General features: G+C 41.2%; 1 protein-coding gene across 2 annotated transcripts in view; it reads right to left on the bottom strand.

The window, feature by feature from the left end:
• Positions 1-18,557, bottom strand: part of LOC124615831 (endoplasmic reticulum metallopeptidase 1-like) — a 255,168-nt gene that overhangs the window by 119,473 nt on the left and 117,138 nt on the right. For both annotated transcript variants that reach the window (XM_047143980.1, XM_047143981.1), the window contains exons 5-6: positions 7,838-7,958; positions 7,333-7,635 (exon numbers count right to left, since the gene is read on the bottom strand). In XM_047143980.1, the coding sequence (XP_046999936.1) occupies positions 7,333-7,635; positions 7,838-7,958 (424 nt within the window). The remainder of the gene's footprint in view (positions 1-7,332; positions 7,636-7,837; positions 7,959-18,557) is intronic.

Raw genomic sequence — 18,557 nt, 5'->3', positions numbered from 1 at the left:
TGTACTCATCACCAGCCCTCTCATTTCTATACTACTTGAACTCAGGTATTTCAATAGCACAATTTATTTTGAACAAAGCTATATGTCTTCATAACAGGAAAATTTCCCAAAATTATTTTGTTCTCTATCACCCATAACCAACATCTAGATTTCTGAAGACAATTTTAAATAGTTCAGGTCCATTACAACAATTTATGACATAAAAGACTGTATGAACAAAACACACTGATGGAAAAAAATTACAACATCAAGAAGGAGTTGTAGAACACAAACAAAAGTTGGTAGGCACATTTTTACTTCTGAAAGATAATGTCTATTCAAATTTCATGTCATTCGCATAAGATTGACGCTAGTAGTGCCACTATGAGGATGGAAATCAGGTTTGCTTTAAACACACACTGTAACAGTCATGAGCAATATATTGTACACGGTGAGTTGTTGTTAGTCAAGAGTGCCTTTAAGGCAACCAAGATGCCATCATCAATGCCTCACCGAGTTTGAATGAGGTCATGTAATACAGTTACAAGAAGCTCGATGTTCCTTCTGCGATATTGCAGGAAGACTTGACAGGAATGTAGCCACTGTACACGATTGCTGGCAGTGGTGGCCACGAGAATGGACGGTAGCAAGAATACTGTGCTCCAGATGACAACATGGCACTAACAAGAGGGAAGACCCCAGTGTTCACTGTATGACTCTGGTGCATCATACTGCACCTGCAGCAGCAATCTGAGCAGCAGTTAGCTTCACAGTGATACAATGAACTGTTACAAACTGATTACTTCAAGGACAGCTCTCAACCAGACACCCTGCAGTGTGCATTTCACTGACCCCCAACCACTGCCATTTGCGATTTCAGTGACGTCAACCGAGAGCTCATTGAAGGGCAGCATTGAGGTCTGTTGAGTCTTTTGACAGAAGCTGGTTTGCCTCGGTGCCAGTGATGGCCGTGTATTGGTTAGAATGAGACCAGCTGAGGGCCTGCAACCAACCTGTCTGCTTGCTAGACACACTGGACCTACACCTGGAGTTATGGTCTGAGGTACAATTTTGTATGACAGCAGGACCTCTCTCATGGTTATCCCACACATCCCAACTGTAAATTTTCACATCAATCTGGTAATTTGACCTGTTGTGCTGCCATTCATGAACCCATCATTGCAGGGAGTGTTTTCCAGCAGGATACTGCTTGCCCATATGCCACAACTACAAAGCGTCAACATGGCCCTTTGCCTGCTCTATCAGTAAACCTGTCTACAGTCAGCACATAATGGACATCATCAGATGACAGCTCCAGCATCAACCACAAACAGCGGTAACTGTCCCTGTAGTGACTGACCGAGTGCTACAGGAACGGAACTCCATCCCACAAACTGAAATCCAGCACCTGTACAACACAGATACATGCACATCTGCATGCTTGCATTCACCATTCTGGTGGTTACATTGATAATTAATATACCAGCATTTCGCATTTTCAGTTGTTTACCTCACACTTGCAATAACCCATGATCTCGCAATGTTAATCACATAAATATGTTACCTAGACAAATGTATTCCCAAAATTTCATTACTCTACATTAATTATTTTCTGGTGTATAGACACATATATACACACTAATGTCCAGCTTATGCTGTAATTGGATGGATAAAAAGTCTACTGACCAAGCAGCGGCAAGAGAATACACGTATAAAAGTCAAAGAAATGTGCAAACTTTTGCAGCCAGTGGCTCCTACTGGCAGAAGCTTTGAAGGAGAAGGGTCTTTCCTTTTCATTCTGTCCAACAAGTCTCCCCTGACCTGGGGTTCAGGGCAACTTTTCTGTAAACCTCCCCATTTTCTAAACCTTGCCAGCCCTTTTCCTTCATCCCTCTTCCTACCTCTCCAACCCTTTTGCCAGAAGAAGTAGCCATTGGCTCCAATAGCTTGCACACTTCCTTAACTTTAATATGTGCATTCTCTTGATGCCACTTGGTGAGTACATTTTTTTCATCTATCCAGTTATATTATATTTTCCTAAATTGATTAGTTTCATGGCTACAACATTTGAATTAGGAATTTAAATGACTGCCCTCAATGTCACTTGTTACAAAAGATAAAATGACCAGCAAAGAATAAAGAAAGTACCACACAAAATATGTTTGAATGTGGAACATCACTCTTGAATTCCTAATGACAGGTTTATCTACACATTAATTTTCATATGCCATAACTAATTCAACTGTGCTATTTTGAATACTATCAAAAATTATCTTATACTCAACTTAACCAAGTTAGTAAAATCTCTAGAAATCACAGTATTAGGTGAAACAGAAAGAATAAATAAAAATATAACATGTGCACTGCTAAAAGCCATCAAATTCATAAATAAGTTAATTTTTGAAACAGTTTCAGATGAGGAAAACAAATTGGAAATGCCTGAGAGTTATGTAATAAAAATCCAACAAGGAGACCAGACTGCAAAGACCTACAAAATACGAGTTTATGAAAAAAAGGGGGTACAACACCTTAAGCGTATATTATCGCAGTGAAAGAAATTGCCGAACTGAGGTAATATTACAAAAAATTCACTATTCCATGAGTGATAGATGAGATATAAGACCACTGAGGTATAAGACTTCTGCTTTATGGCATGTGAAACGTGAAAGAGTTCAAGAAAGAACTGAGACATTACGAAAGTGCTGTCAAGTGATTGCTGAAACGAAAAATAATAATTAAAATTACAGGGATGAAAATTTCAAAAACTTCAGTAAAAAAAATGCTGAAGGCACATGTAACAAAAGCACCAAAAGCACAGTTTGGGATGCAAACAGGAAGACTTTCAACTGTGGTGCCAAAGCCACAGATCAAATAACTGCAAACACACGAATAAGGGCAACAGACTCTTCAATTGCAACAAGTTTGGCCAAATCTCACATGAATACATCAAGGAAAAGAATTGTAACAACGAAAACAATCAATTATTGATAAAATTATTTAATCGAATCGATAAAAAATCTACTCACCAAGCTGCAGCAGAACACACACATAAACCACTGTTGTGATTGGCGAGCTTTTGGAGCCAATGTCTCCTTCTTCAGGCAGAAGGGTTAAAGGGGAAGGAAGAACGGTGAAGGAAAAGGACTGGAGAGGTCTATCAAAAGGGGTAGATTTTGGGAAAGTCACCCAGAACTGCAGGTCAGGGGAGACGTACTATACGGGATGAGAAGGAAAGACAGATTGTTTGGGACTGCATTGGATGAGATTTGAAAACCTGAGAGCTTAAAGGAGGAAGACAGGGTAAGACAGAGATTACTATTAAAATGTCATGCATGAGTTAAGAAGAGTGAGAAGCTAAGAGCATTGTACATAACAGAGGTGGGTGGGGGCAGAGAAAAATAGACGGGAAAGACAATTAAAGATGTAGAAACTAAAACGGAGTGAAGCAAAGAGTAGTTACAGTGAAGAAAAGCTGAGACGAAAGAAATTAACGTAAATGAAGACCAAGTGGGTGTTGAGAACCAAGGACATGTTGTAGTGCTAGTTCCCACTTGTGGAGTTCTAAGAAACTGGTGTCTGGGGGAAGAATCCCATGTGGCGCATGTGGTGAAACAAGTTCTGAGGTCACGAATCTCATTTTGTAGAGCGTGCTCTACAACAGGATATTGTGAATTGCCAGTATATACCCTCTGCCTATGCCCATTTATCATAATTGATAATTTGGTGGCAGTCATGCTGGTGTAGAAGGCTGAACTGTGTACATAATAGCTGGTATATGCCATGTCATTTCGCGCATGGCTCTCCCTTTGCTAGTACATCTTTTGCCAGTTACAGGGCTGTTGTAGGTTGTGGTAGGAGGGTGCATAGGGTAAGTCTTTCAGCGGGGATGGTCACAGGGGTAGGAGCCGTAGGGTAGGAAGATGGATGCAGAAATAACATAGGGTCTGACAAGAATATTGCAGAGATTGGGTAGGTGAAGGAAAGCTACTCTAGGCACGGTGGGCAAAATTTCAGACAGTATGGATCTCATTTCAGGGCATAATTTTAGGAAGTCATGGCCATGCCAAAGTAGCTGATTAACACATTCCAGATCAAGATAATACTGACTCAGCAATGGTGTTCTCCAAAGCTGTTATGTGGAGGGATCAGCAGTGCCAGGATTTGATGTGATGGCCTAGGAAATCTGCTTTTTAACTAGGCTGGTGGGGTAACTACGTGCAGTGAAAGCCGAGGTGAGAATGGTGGTGTATTGCTGTAAGGAGTCTGCATCTGAACAAATACATTTACCTCACATGCCAAGGCTGTATGGGAGGGAACTGTCAAAATGTAAGTATTGTTGTTTGTTGGTTGGTTTAATGTGGACGCAAATGTGTAGCTGGCCTTTGGTGAGGACGAGACCAGCATCAACGGAAGTGGCTTGAGAGAACATCATATTTGTTCACATGGATGGTATTGTTTATACATATTTAGAGTTGAAAACTGTGTGGAAATTACTTTTTTAAAATGGTAGTTCTTGAAGAGAGCTGTTGAAATTTTTGGGTGTGTCATACAGCGTTGACTAATTTGACCTTCAGAGAAGACAGACACCATTCAAAACTTTGCAGAACTGTAATCTATTGCTATGACTAACAGGATACTTTCAGTAGTTTATGTCAAGTTAATGTAAAATTACTCAGTGATTGCCAAACCCCTGAGTGGTCTACTCAAAAACAACCAGGAATGCAAGTTTGAAGAACAACAGGAACAAGCTTTGAAGATGCTCAAATACGTTCTTTCATTAGATTCAATTTTAAACATCTACAACCAAAAGTATAAAACTAAAAGAGGTTCTTACACCACTGAACTGATTTTAGAATGAAACATGTAGATGCTTTAAGTTGCTGTGTGAATGTAGAGTTTGGTTTTGCAGATAGTTTAATAGGCAGAATCAGAAAATTGAAATGAAGGACAGTGTTGTGGCAGTGATAAAAACATGCTCAAAGAACGAGCTTACAACAACTTTTTAGTAAGAGATGGGCTTCTTTTCAAGTTCAACAGAAGAGAAACTTTAGTGGTTCCATGCACTATGCAAGGAGATATCATCATCCAGTTTATGCTGAAAAAGGACGTTACTCTTTCAAGCAAACTGAAGAGAAAATGAAAACGAAATTCTTTAACGGCAAATTTGACTGACAAGATGCAACGAGTGATCTCCAAATGTATAAAATGCTTAACCACAAATAAGAAGTCAGAAAAGAAGGCAGATTTCCTTCACCATTTATTCAAAGAGTTTAAAAAGTGATATACACAGATCACTCTGGAACAATTCAGTTGACTCATAAAGGATGTAGACACATCCTAAATATTACTGACACATTTGTCAAGTTTAGTTGGCTGTTTCATGTAAAGACAACAACATTTAGTGATGGTAAATTAGTAAGGTGAAATCAGAAAAAAACTAATTTTCAGAGTCCACCCATGTAATTACTGATAGAGGGACTTGCTTTACTTCTCATGAATTCATGGAGCACTACATGGCATAAGTAATTGAACTACAGAGAATGTGCAAATTCAGATGACCTATTTTTCTTTGCCTATGAACATTGCTAAGCTTAGCAAACAATGCAACAACAAATCGTACAAACAGTACCACGTGTTCATCATTCCATGAATTCAATATAAAACAGAAGCACTGGAACATGCCATTTCAGCTTTCGACAGAAGTAGAAATACATACACAGTATGACCTTCACATCACAAAACAATCTGAAGAACAGATTATTTATTCATATGATGATGAACACATGCAAATGAGGGAAGATATTAAATTAGAAATCAGTAAGTTTCAAGACAAAAATTGGGCTAGCTTCGATCAATGTCTGAAGAAGTCTTTTACATATAAATTTGGTAATCTTGGAGTGTAAAAGCAGCCACAATCTGGACCAAAATTAAAGCCGATAGCCAAGAATGTTGATCCCTTCCAGAGTTAAAAAAGTTTCAAAAAATTATATGTATGATGGTGGCTGAGAAGTGATAACCATGAGGGCACCTGCACTAGGACAACATGTGCCAAATTTATGTAATCCTGGCTGTGAGGCTATTCATCTCTGACTAGAATGATTATCATGATGATTGACTCTGGGATTTGGATGGGAGATTTAAAGGTTTTGCTACCAAAAAGACTGGTGACGCACCATAAATGCTGAATAATGCAGTGTCTCCAGAGATGGAGAAGAAATAAATATTGCTTATGGAGAAGAAGCAAGTTGGATCATCCTGTTTCTTTGTGTCATTTCATGAACATACGTTTGTAATCTTGATAATAAATAAATAATATATGTGGAATATGGAAACTGGAGATATGTATAAGATAACTTATTTTAAATCAGAGAAATAATAAAAGGAATCAGTTAAATTACAATGGAGAGAATGGCTGAAGAGTATTAACCTTCAGAAGGCAAAATTTCAGATACTGCTTACAAAAACACTTAGATGTAGAATTAAGTATTTCTAGTTTTCATGACTTTTACGTTCCTTCCTCGGGGAAGAAACAGGGATTGATAGTGGAAAGAAAGGTTACTCAGATCCCACTTTGACAGGGGGACCCATCTGTTTCGAGGATAAGAGGAGACAAAGACGAAGGGGAAGGCTTCAGAGAGCATACATAATAAATAGAAAGGGAAAAGACAAATCTTTCAAATTATAACTGATTTTCCCCTTCCTTCTCATAGTTTAGGTCTAACTATGGCTGATGATGGTCGAAGTAGAGAGGATATAAAATGTAGACTGGCAATGGCAAGGAAAGTGTTTCTGAACAAGAGAAATTTGTTAACATCAAGTATAGATTTAAGTGTCAGGAAATCGTTTCTGAAAGTACTTGTATGGAGTGTAGCCATGTATGGAAGTGAAACATGGACGATAAATAGTTTAGACAAGAAGAGAATAGAAGCTTTAGAAATGTGGTGCTACAGAAGAATGCTGAAGATTAGAAGGGTAGATCACATTACTAATGAGGAGGTATTGAATAGAATTGGGGAGAAGAGGAGTTTGTGGCACAACTTCACTAGAAGAAGTTGGTAGGACATGTTCTGAGGCATCAAGGGATCACCAATTTAGCACTGGAGGGCAGGGTGGAGGGTAAAAATCGTAGAGGGAGACCAAGAGATGAATACACTAAGCAGATTCAGAAGGATGTAGGCTGCAGTAGGTACTGGGAGATGAAAGAGGCTTGCACAGGATACAGTAGCATGGAGAGCTGCATCAAACCAGTCTCAGGACTGAAGACCACAACAAATCAGACCACAAGTAAAATCAGTACATGCATAACAAATAACCGAAATAAATATAACTTTAATTTAATTTTGAATGTAGTACCTTTCCCAACAAACATTATATTGTACACTGTTGTGTACAGTGATAAAATAAATGCAATCATATTTATTATGGTTCCAGTGAACTCTGAATAATACACCATGAAAAGTCCACCGACATCAGTGTAGACAACACGACCATCTGAGGCCTGACCCGGATTGGTCAGCTCATTGGAAGATGCGATTTTCTTGACGAGGGCAAGCATGTTGTCCCCAGTGTGTTGAAATGTTCCTTCAGGAATGTAGAATATACTGTCAAAGACTGTATGATACACATATCCATTTGCTTTATGTGCAAAATCCAATCCTGAAAAAAAAAAAGAGTTTATGACAAAAAGTGTGTAGTTCACATCAACAAAAAGAAGAAAAAAGAAACAAACTCTATGGCACTTAAAGTCAGCTCTACCAATAGGCTTTCACTATGTTCTCTCATGCAACTGTAATGATAATTGATATCTTGTCACTGTTTTATTTGTGTAATGCATTTAAAAAAATCAATATTCCCTTACCTGATATATTACCAAAATCCCTAAACACTCTAAAATCTGTATCAGAAGGAACCAAACCACTCTGGAAAATTTCTTCTCCAACAACTGTACCATGGGGGTGAGGAGCAGAATCAGCATACATCTGTAGATCAATATATGCACAATTACAGTACTAGAAAACAATTTCTGATTCTTCTGATTCAAAAACAAAGAATTAATAAAATATTGTACCAATGTGGAAAAGAAAAAAAAGAATTTTACAAACATATGAAAAGGTGATATGGCCAACAATAGCAGCAGTAATGAAACCAAGCAGCTGCATCCAGAGGATGAGACACTAACTTACATTCCAATGACAGGGACAGCTTGTGTAGTGTCAGTCCAGCAGAGCAATTTCACAAGCGGGACATTTCCAAGCTGTAGGTGAATCACAAGTTAGATAATCTGCTTCTGTCAATTACAGCATTAAAGATAGGTTTGGATTCTGTTGAAGTTATTGGCAGTTCGGATTTTATGAGGGATGGCCTACACCTCAATAACAATGGGGAAAAAAACTGACTGGGTTAACAGCAGAATTTTTAAGAGGCAACATTGTCACTAATGACAATATTCCTTTAGCAAATGGTATGAAGGTAGAATTTTTTAAGAGTTAACTCAAATTTCAGGCTGTCAGCATCAAAAGAAGCAAAAAAACTTGAATCTACAAAACTTTAAGGTAAAAAAGAGATTAACATAAACTTATCGCATCAAAATATTCGAAAGTTAAATTATAAAACCAAAGAACTTCTGATTTCCAGAATGAATTTTTACTTTGCAATGGAATGTGTGTTGATTTGAAACTTGCCAACAGATTAAAACTGTCTGTGAATCAGGATACATACACAGGACCTTTGCCTTTCAAGGAAAAATTCTCTGCCAATTGAGTTATCCAGACGCACCTCACAGCTTTACTTCCCCCAGCGCCTCTTTTCTAGTGAGACTAGCAACCCTGGAGGATTGAAGGAAAAAGGTACAGAAGATGAAGATGGAAGACAAGAGACTAAGGGGAAGGCCAAGAGATAAGTGGCTAGAAGTAGTTGAAGAAAGCATTCAGAAGAAAAGACTGAACCACAGTAGTGTCAGAGAGGTGGTGGAAAGACCAGAGAAGATGTAGAGGTTTGTGTTCCAAGAGGACTCTGCCACTGACAGGAAATGTACATGACCATCCATACATCACTTCACTAACTTTTCAACATCAGGCTACTGCCTCAAGCCAAGTGGAAAAATCATTTGTTGGTCACATGGCCCCAATCTGAAGCTGCAGAACATAACAACTGTTTTCTTTCAATTTAGTAATCTGACAGAATGGACATGTTCCTACTCCACCTGTAAATACCAACTATCACCAACTTTTTTCTGCAGGGGTGCCACATTCTGAGAATTGTCTTTCTTTTTCCTTGAAGATATTCTGCTACTAGAATTCAGCTGTGAGCAGTTTGTAGACTCATGGGTCCCTTTGGGTGTGACTTACTGGAAATCCAGGCTAGAATTAACAGTAAAATAGCTACAATATGTCCCTTGCTGGAAATTTAACTTATCTATTTATGCTTTAATACATCTACATGCCTAAAGGTGAATGACAAGAGACAAAGGTGAATGTAGAGGTGAAAAGGGCAAGTAAAGCAGGACAGTGAAATAATACGGTATGTTGATGATTTTCACTTATGGACCGTCTGAACAGTGAAATAATGTTACATATATATCTACTTATTTGTTATCTGTAGAGGTGAAAAGGGCAAGTAAAGCAGGACAGTGAAATAATGTTACATATATATCTACTTATTTGTTATCTGTAGTGGTCTTCAGTCTAAAGACTGGTTTGATGCAGCTCTCCATGCTACTCTACCTTGTGCAAGCCTCTTCATCTGTAAATAACTAAAGCAACTTACATCTTTATGAATTTGCTTACTGTGTTCATCTCTTGGTCTCCCTCTACAATTTTTACCACCCACACTTCCTCCAATACTAAACTGGTGATCTCTTGATGTCTCAGAATGTGTCCTATCAACCGATCCCTTCTTTCAGTCAAGTTGCTCCTCAAATTCCTTGCCTCCCCAATTCTATTCAGTATCTCTTCATTAGTTAGAGGATTGACCCATTTAATCTTCACCACTCTTCTATAGCACTTCAAAAGCTTCCATTCTCTTTTTATCTAAACTGTTTATTGTCCATATTTCTCTTCCATACATGACTACACTCCAGACAAATACCTTCACAAAAGACTTCCTAATACTTACATCTATATTCAATGTTAACAAATTCCTCTTCTTCAAAATGCTTTTCTTGCCATTGCCAGTTTAGATTTTATATCCTCTCTACTTTAGATAACATCAGTTATTTTGCTAACCAAATAGCAAAACTCATCTACTACTTTAAGTGTCTCGTTTCCTAATCTAATTCACTTAGCATCATCTGCTTTGACTACATTCCACTGTCCTCGTTTTGCTTTTGTTGATGTTCATGTTATATCCTCATTTCAAGACACTGTCCATTCCATACAACTGCTCTTCTAGTTCCTCTGATGTCTCTGACAGAATTACAACGTTGTTGGCAAGTCTCAAAGTTTTTATTTCTTCTCCCTGGACTTTAAATCCTCCTCCAAATTTTTCTTTCCTTTCCTTTACTGCTTGCTCAATATACAGATTGAATAACATCAGGATAGGCTACAGCCCTGTCTCACTCCCCTCTCAACTACACTGCATCCCTTGCATACCCCTCAACTCTTATAGCTGCCATCTGGTTTCTGTACAAATTGTAAATAGTCTTTCACTCCCTGTGTTTTACCCCTGCCACATTTAGAATTTGAAAGAGTATTCCAGTCAGCATTGTCAAAAGCTTTCTCTAAGCCTACAAATGCTATAAATGTATGTTTGCCTTTCCTTAACCTATCTTCTATGAGAAGTCATAGAGTCAGTATTGCCTCACGGGTTTCTACATTTCTCTGGAATCCAAACTGACCTTTCCCAAGGTCATCTTCTACCAATTTTTCTATTCTTCTGTAAAGAATTCATTTTCATATTTTGCAACCAAGACTTGTTATTAAACTCACTGTTCAGTAATTTTTACATCAATCACGAACTGCTTTCTTCGGAACTGGAATTACTACATTCTTCTTGAAGTCTGAGGGTATTTTGCCTGTCTTATACGCCTTGCATACCAGATGGAAGAGTTTTGTCATGGCTGGATCTTCCAAGGCTATCAGTAGATCTAACAGAACATCATCTATTTCCGGGGCCTTGTTTCGACATAGATCTTTCACAAGTTCTCACAGTATCATATCTACCATCTCATCTTCATCTACGTCCACTTCCCTTTCTACAGTATTGCTTTCAAATTTACCTCCCTTGTATAGACCCTCTATATACTTCTTCCACCCTTCAGCTTTCCCTTCTCTGCTTAGGACTGGTTTCCCATCTGAACTCTCGTTGTTCATACAGCAGCTTCACTTTTCCCCAAAGGCCTCTTTAATTTTCCTACAGGTGGTCTCTATCTCTTCCTTGGTGAAATATGCTTCTAAGTCCTTACATTTGTCCTACTTCTTAGCAATTTTGTATTTCCTGTCAATCTTAATTTTTAAACATTTGTATTCCCTTTCACCTGGCTCATTTGCTGTATTTTTAAATTTTTCTCCTTTCATCAATTAAATTCAATATCACTTGGGTTATCCACAAGGATTCCTACTGGGCCTTGTCTTTTTACCTATTTTATTCTCTTCTGTCTTCACTGTTTCATCTCTTACAGCTACCTATTCAACTTCTACTGTATTCCTTTCCCCTGTTCTAGTCAACCATTGTACAATGTTCCTTCTGAATCTCTCAATAACCTCTGCTTCTTTCAACTTATCCAGGTCCCATCTCCTTCACTTCGTACCTTTTTCCAATTTATTCAATTTTAATCTACAGTTCATAACCAATAAACTGTGGTCAGATATTACATCAGCCCCTAGAAATGTCCTACAAATTAAATCCTAGTTCGTAAATCTCTGCCTAACCATTGTATAATCAATCTGAAACCTTCTGGTGTCTCCAGGTCTCTTCCACATATACAACCATCTTTATGATTCTTAAACCAAGTGTTAGTGATGATTAAAGTACACTGTGTGCAAAATTCTACCAGGTGGCCTCCTCTTTCATTCCTTTCACCGAGTCCATATTCATTTACAATTTTTCCTTGTCTTCCTCTCCCTACTGTCGAATTCCAGTCCCCCATCACAATTATATTTTAGTCTCCTTTAACTATCTAAATATTTTCCTTTATCTCATCATACATTTCTTTGGTATGCTCATCATCTGCGGCACAAGTTGGCACATAAACTTGTATTACTGTGGCAGGCATAGGCTTTGTGTCTATCTTGACTCTGATAAAGCATTCACTATTTGGTTCATAGTAGCTTTCCTGAATTACTATTTTCATACTCATTATTAAACCTACTCCTGCATTATTCCCACTTCATTTTGTGTTTATAACGCTGTATTCACCTCACCAGAAGTCCTGTTCCTCCTGCCACCGAACTTTACTAATTCCCACTATGTCTAATTTCAAACCTACCCATTTTGCTTTTTATATTTTCTAATCTACCTGTCTGATTAAGGAATCTAACATTCCATCCTCCAATCCATAGAATGTTTCTCCTGATGAAGACATCCTCCTGAGTAGTCCCTGCCCGAAGATCCGAATGGGGGACTATTTTACCTCCAGAATATTTTACCCGAGAAAACACCATCATCATTTAACCACACAGCACAGCTGCATGTCCTTGGGAAAAATTACAGCTGTAATTTCTCCTTGCTTTCAGTGGTTCACAGTACCAGCACAGCAAGGCCACTTTGGTTGATGTTACAAGGGCAGATCAGTCAATCATAAGGTGTTGCCCTTGCAACTACTGGAAAGGCTGCTGCTCCTTTCCAGGAACCACACATTTGTCTGGTCTCTCAACAGATACCCCTCTGTTTTGAGTGTACCTGCAGTACGGTTATGTGTATCGCTCTTTTGGGCACCCCTATCTGCTGCCCCCCTCCCCCTCCCCCCCTTTTCGCTCCACACCTACAAACAGCAACACTGTGCCAGACGAGCCCACAATGCCAGGACTGCTAAGCAAGTAGACTGGGGTTAGGTGTGGCCTCAAGTGGAGTGTATAGAGAGAGAAAGAGGAGGAGGAGATGTTGGGGAGGGGTAGCTGATGGCTCGGAGGGAAGCAGAGGGCGTATGTGATAGGAATGTCGGAGGGAGAGGCAGCAAGTGTACAGGACAAGAATGCGACACAGGGACCAGAGCCTGCGAGTTTGTGCACTGCATGATGGTGATGACATGGAGATGTGGATTAGGAAGGGAGACTGTTGGGTAGAGGGTGTGAATGCAGTGGGTTAGTAGAGATTTGGGACAGGAGGATTACAGGAGCATAGGATGTGTTACAAAAATGATTTCCCATCTGTGTAGTTTAGGAAAGCTGGGACTGGGGAAGGATCCAGATGGCACAGGCTGTGAAACAGCCACTGAACTCTAGCATGTTGTGCTCATCAGCATATTCCACCACCGAGTGGTCAACTCTGCTCTTGGCCCCTCAGCAAAGTTGGTATGTGACATGGCTGCTTTCACCAGTGGTACTGCCTCAGATGAGATAGGGAAAATATCTGACAAGACTAGAGCAGGATGTGCTGGGTGAGTAAATCAGGCAGGTCTTGTGCCTGGATCTTGCACAGGGATATGACCCTTATGGTAAGGGGCTGGGAATGGGAGTGGTATAGTGATCGATCACAATGTAGTATAGGTTGGGTGGGTGGTGGAATGGGGAGGATCGTGGATAGTATGTCCCTCATTTCTGGGCATGATCAAAAGCATCCAGACACCCCTAAAAACATATGTTTTTCATATTAGGTGCATTGTGCTGCCACCTACTGCCAGGTACTCCATATTAGCGAGCTCAGCAGCCATTAGACATTGTGAGAGAGCAGAATCGGGCTCTCTGTGAAACACACAGACTTTGAACGTGGTCAGGTGATTGGGTGTCACTTGTGTCATACATCTGTACGCGAGATTTCCACACTCCTAAACATCCTAGGTCCACTGTTTCTGATGTGATAGTGAAGTGGAAATGTGAAAGGACATGTGGAGCACAAAAGCGTACAGACCGACCTCGTCTGTTGACTGACAGAGGCTGCCGACGGAAGAACACAAATCATGCCGGTAAATGCCAAATGATGCCTCGCTTGGTGTAAGGAGTGTAAACAATGGATGACTGAACAGTAGAAAAAAGTTGTGTGGAGTGATGAATCATGGTACACAATGTGATGATCCAAGGCAGAGTGTGGGTATGAAAAATGCCTGGTGAACGTCATCTGCCAGCACGTGTAGTGTCAACTGTAGTGTCCTGCAGTTGGCAGGAAAGAACTAACAGGCAATTTGAACATTTCTTATTATCATTAAAGAAAAACACCTTTTTGCCATACACTAAGTGTTAAACACAAGAACAAACAGAAAAAAAGCCCACAACTCTTGTGATGGCAAAGCAGATAAGGAAACAAGACATGGAAGAAATTACTGACCAAAAGCTACACTGCACAATACAAAATACAATGTGCTACTACAATGTTACGGTGAGTGAATACAATGCTAGGGCCACTGTAAGTACTGGCAGTTGTTCTGGCAGGAGGGTGAGAAGCCTCGGGAACCAGAACAGATAAGGAAGAGCGGAAAGGTCGACCATGAAGTATTTTCGCTGGACTTTTACCAGCATGAGGGGCAGCGCGATATGTAGCAAAAAAACGAAGCACTGCATCTTCCAGCAGGTGATGGCTCAGCAGCTTATCAAGCTGGGTCTTGAACGTCCACACAAAACGTTCTGCCCGGCTGTTTGACGCAAGATGCAATGGGGCGGTATGGATGAGGGAAATTCCACTGGCAGTACAGAATCGCTTAAGCTCGGTCGAAGTGAACTGTGGACCATTATCCATAACAATCGTTTTGTGGAGGCCCTCAACAGCAAAGAGGTGCCGGAGAATTTTGATAGTCTCTGCAGAAGTGGTGTTCATCATGCGGGAGTCATAAGGCTATCCCGACCCGGAGTTGATCAGTATGAGCTACTGGGAACTATGAAACAGCCCTGCAAAATCCAAATGGAGACGTTCCCACAGAGCAGCTGCATCCAGCCACAAAAAATACTGGCATAGGGGTGCTGCCTGATGTGTCTGACATGGGGTGCAGGCGGAGACAAGGAAGGCAATGTCTTTATCCAAAATGTGCCAATAAACGTGCTGGTGAGCCAACTGTTTGGTGAGGACGATGCCCCAAAGGCCTGCATGGAGGAGGTGGAGGACACAGTGGTATGATCACCTGGGAATCACTACGCAAAAGGATGACACCACTGCAGAAAAAAAGAGACTGTGCTGATGATCCCAAAAATGCTGGACCACTTTATCATGGATGCTACAACTGGTCAGCCAACCTGCAGCAATTTGGCAGTGGAGAGCTTGCAGCGTCTAATCCTGAGCAGTGGCCCGCCAGACCACAGTGGCATCCAACAGCAGCACGTCCAGAGCTGTGTCCATGTGGAAACAAGCCAAGGGGGAGGCGCTAAACTCACAGTCCACCCCAGCAGGCAGCTGGGACAGAAACTCAGCACTTGCATGCCTTTCAGAGGTGCGGAAGACAATATCAAAGTCGAACATCGCCAGGAAGAGTGCCAACGCTGGAGGCGGCGCACCGTCTGGGTGGACACAGAAGAACCCACCAGGTGAAACAAAGAAACCAAAGGTTTGTGGTCGATCTGCAGTGTGAAATGATGACTATACATGAAACTGTAGAATTTCACCAGGGTGAAAACCAGCACCAAAGCTTCTTTTTCAATTTCATTGTATTTCGTTTGAGTGTCGGTCAATTTTTTGGATGCGAAAGCCACCGGCCTCTCAACACCGTCAACCACTTGGAGGAGACCACACCCAGGCCATAGTCCGAGACATCAGCAGTGACGATTAACAGCCAAGGAAGGATTGCAAGTGGCCAGACAAGGAGTGCTGGAGAGAGCTGACTTGAGACATGTGAAAGCCTGCTCCCATGCTGTGTCCCAAACCCAACACACACCCTTGCACAATAACGCAGTCAGGGGTGCTGAAAACTCGGTGTCGTGGGGTATAAAATGCCATTAATGATTGATTTGACCAAGGATGGATTGCAGATGGTTCACATTGGTGGAGCGACGCAGGTTTTGAATCACCTCAAAACATTCCTTAGATGCGTGTAGGCCACGGGCATCAATCGTGAACCCAAGATAGATAACCTCTTGCGCAAAAAAGTCACACTTTTCTTTCCGGCAATGCAGGTTAGCCTCAGAAAAAAACCGAAACAGCCGATCCAGCTTGTACGCAAGGTTCACCACAGACGAGCCACCAACGATAACATTGTCCAGATAACTGGCCGCCCCGGGCACCTGGCTTGTGAGATGTTCCAAATAACGTTGGAAAATGGCAGGGGCGCTGGCAATGCCAAATGGGAGGCGGTTGTACTGGAAAAGGCCACAGAGGGTATTAATGACTAGGATCTGCTGCAATTCCTCGTCCAATGGCAGCTGCAAATAAGCATCACGCAAATCAATTTTGGCGAAAACAGTTGAGCCCACAAGACGTGTGAGTGTGTCATCCAATGATGGGACAAGATATGCATCGATGACAGAATGAGAATTGACTGTGGCCTTAAAATCACCCCAGCTGCATAGAGCACCATTCCGCTTCTCGACTATCACGATAGGCACCACCCAGTGACTGTGCATGACGGGAGAAAGGATGCCTTCATCTTGTAAGCAGCAAAGTTCCACCTGGAGCCTGTCTTGGAGAGCAAAGGGGACCGGGCAGGCCTTAAAAAAAATGAGGGAAGAAGTTGAACATAACAGTGAAACCCTTCACCTCCAGTGTGGAGGATGCGAACAACGTTTCATATTTGCTGAGCAATGGGGTCAGGAGGGTATCTGATGAGGGAATCAACACTGCCTGTACCGCATCCAAGCACCAAAAACTGAGTAGTGAAGGAATGACCGTTGTAAGAGATTGGCGTGGAAGAAAATGCCATCGACTGATATATAGTGATTACTGAAACTGCACAAGGTGCAAGTGTACAGGGATAAAGCTGGCAAGCCCAAACGTTGGTATGTGGCACCATCCACAATAGAAATGGATGACACCAAGCCAATTTGGAAGACCACCGGAATATGCATGACCTCCAAGGTAAGGAGAAAACAGGTACCCGACTGGGGAGTGATGGAGAATACTTAGCCGTCAATGGAATGTGAGGCTTCCAAGTCCTGAGGTGACGATTCGTGACGAGCCTGTGCATCCACATGAAGTGTAGCATCTATGCGATGTTTTTGTGAAGCCTGGAACACCATGGCAATATGGCCCGCTCGGCTGCAAGCTGTACATCTGGGTGTGCTCCGACCATTGGTGAGTCCGGAAACAGTCCGGACAGGATGGAATCTGAGTGAAAGACTTCCTGTCACGGAGTGGACGAACGAATCAATGAGGCTCCCGCTTGGCACTAGGCAACTGGAGAGCTGTGAAAACAGTAGGATGAAGACGCAGTGGTTGTAGCCGGCGAGACTGTTCAAACGCATGAATGATCAGCAGACAGGTGGCGAGGGACAGATCCTGTAACTTCAAAATATCAGCCTGAAGACCCTCGTCTGGTGTGTAAAACACCACCATATCGCAAATCAACGAAGACGTGTAAGATTGCTTGCAGGCAACATTGGTGTACCAGAATTTACAATCCCGGGACAGACTCTGGAGTGTCGTAATCCATTCCTGATAAGTCCGACCAGGGGACTTTCAACAAGAAAAGAAAGTCTGATGTGCGGAGGTGACATGTATTTGTGCGTCAAAGTACTCAAAACGGCAACCGCTAATGTGAGTAAATGAGAGATCTCGAGGGGACTGCTCAGGGTTCAATTGTTGAATTAGATGATACATCTGTGGACCGACTGTGGCTAAAAGAAAAGCTCAACTTCAGTTTTTGTCGTGGATCCCAGTGCCAGTAAATGTTGTTCCAACCGTTTGACACAATTTGACCAAGGTTCGACAGACCTATTGAAAGCCAGAAATGTCAGTGGAGCCATGGGAAAAGTGTTCAATTTTCCTGTGATGGAATCAACTCTATGAGCTATCTCCCGCAATGCTGGCAAGTTAGAGCACATTTCTGAATGCATGAGTGTTGCCTGAATCTGCTGTAGAGTTTCCACCAAGGACTGAAGAATCTCCTTGAAGGAGGCCATTCCATTCAAAAATGAAAATTGCATCTTCGTCGCCAATAACGCAATAACAAACAGATAAAAAGCCCATTACTGTTGATGTGGCATACCAGATAAGGAAACAAGACAATGGAAGAAATTACTGACCAAAGTGACATCGCCTCTTACTAAGTTTTCTCTTCTTCCACAGAATGACCACAGCATTTACGAAAAGTTTATGTAACATCAGTATGACCTTATTGTAAAGTTGTCTTTGTAATGCCTTTTTTAAGCCTGAAGATAAGGTATTCCCTTGAAACATGTTGCTAAATAAATAAGTAATACAATAGTCAACAAAGTTTGTGACTGGTAGCGGTAATTTAAAAAAACCTTTACATGTTTCTTGAGGCAGTCACGGTCGAAAAATAGTCAAATTGGCTTCAAATGGGGAATTTGGATGATGCGTCGATCACTTATGAGAGTCGGCTACAT

This window comes from Schistocerca americana, chromosome 5 (assembly GCF_021461395.2).
Source record: "Schistocerca americana isolate TAMUIC-IGC-003095 chromosome 5, iqSchAmer2.1, whole genome shotgun sequence".
Lineage (NCBI taxonomy): Eukaryota > Metazoa > Arthropoda > Insecta > Orthoptera > Acrididae > Schistocerca > Schistocerca americana.
Note: the sequence above shows the minus strand (reverse complement) of the source record. Positions and strands in the feature narration are given on the sequence as shown.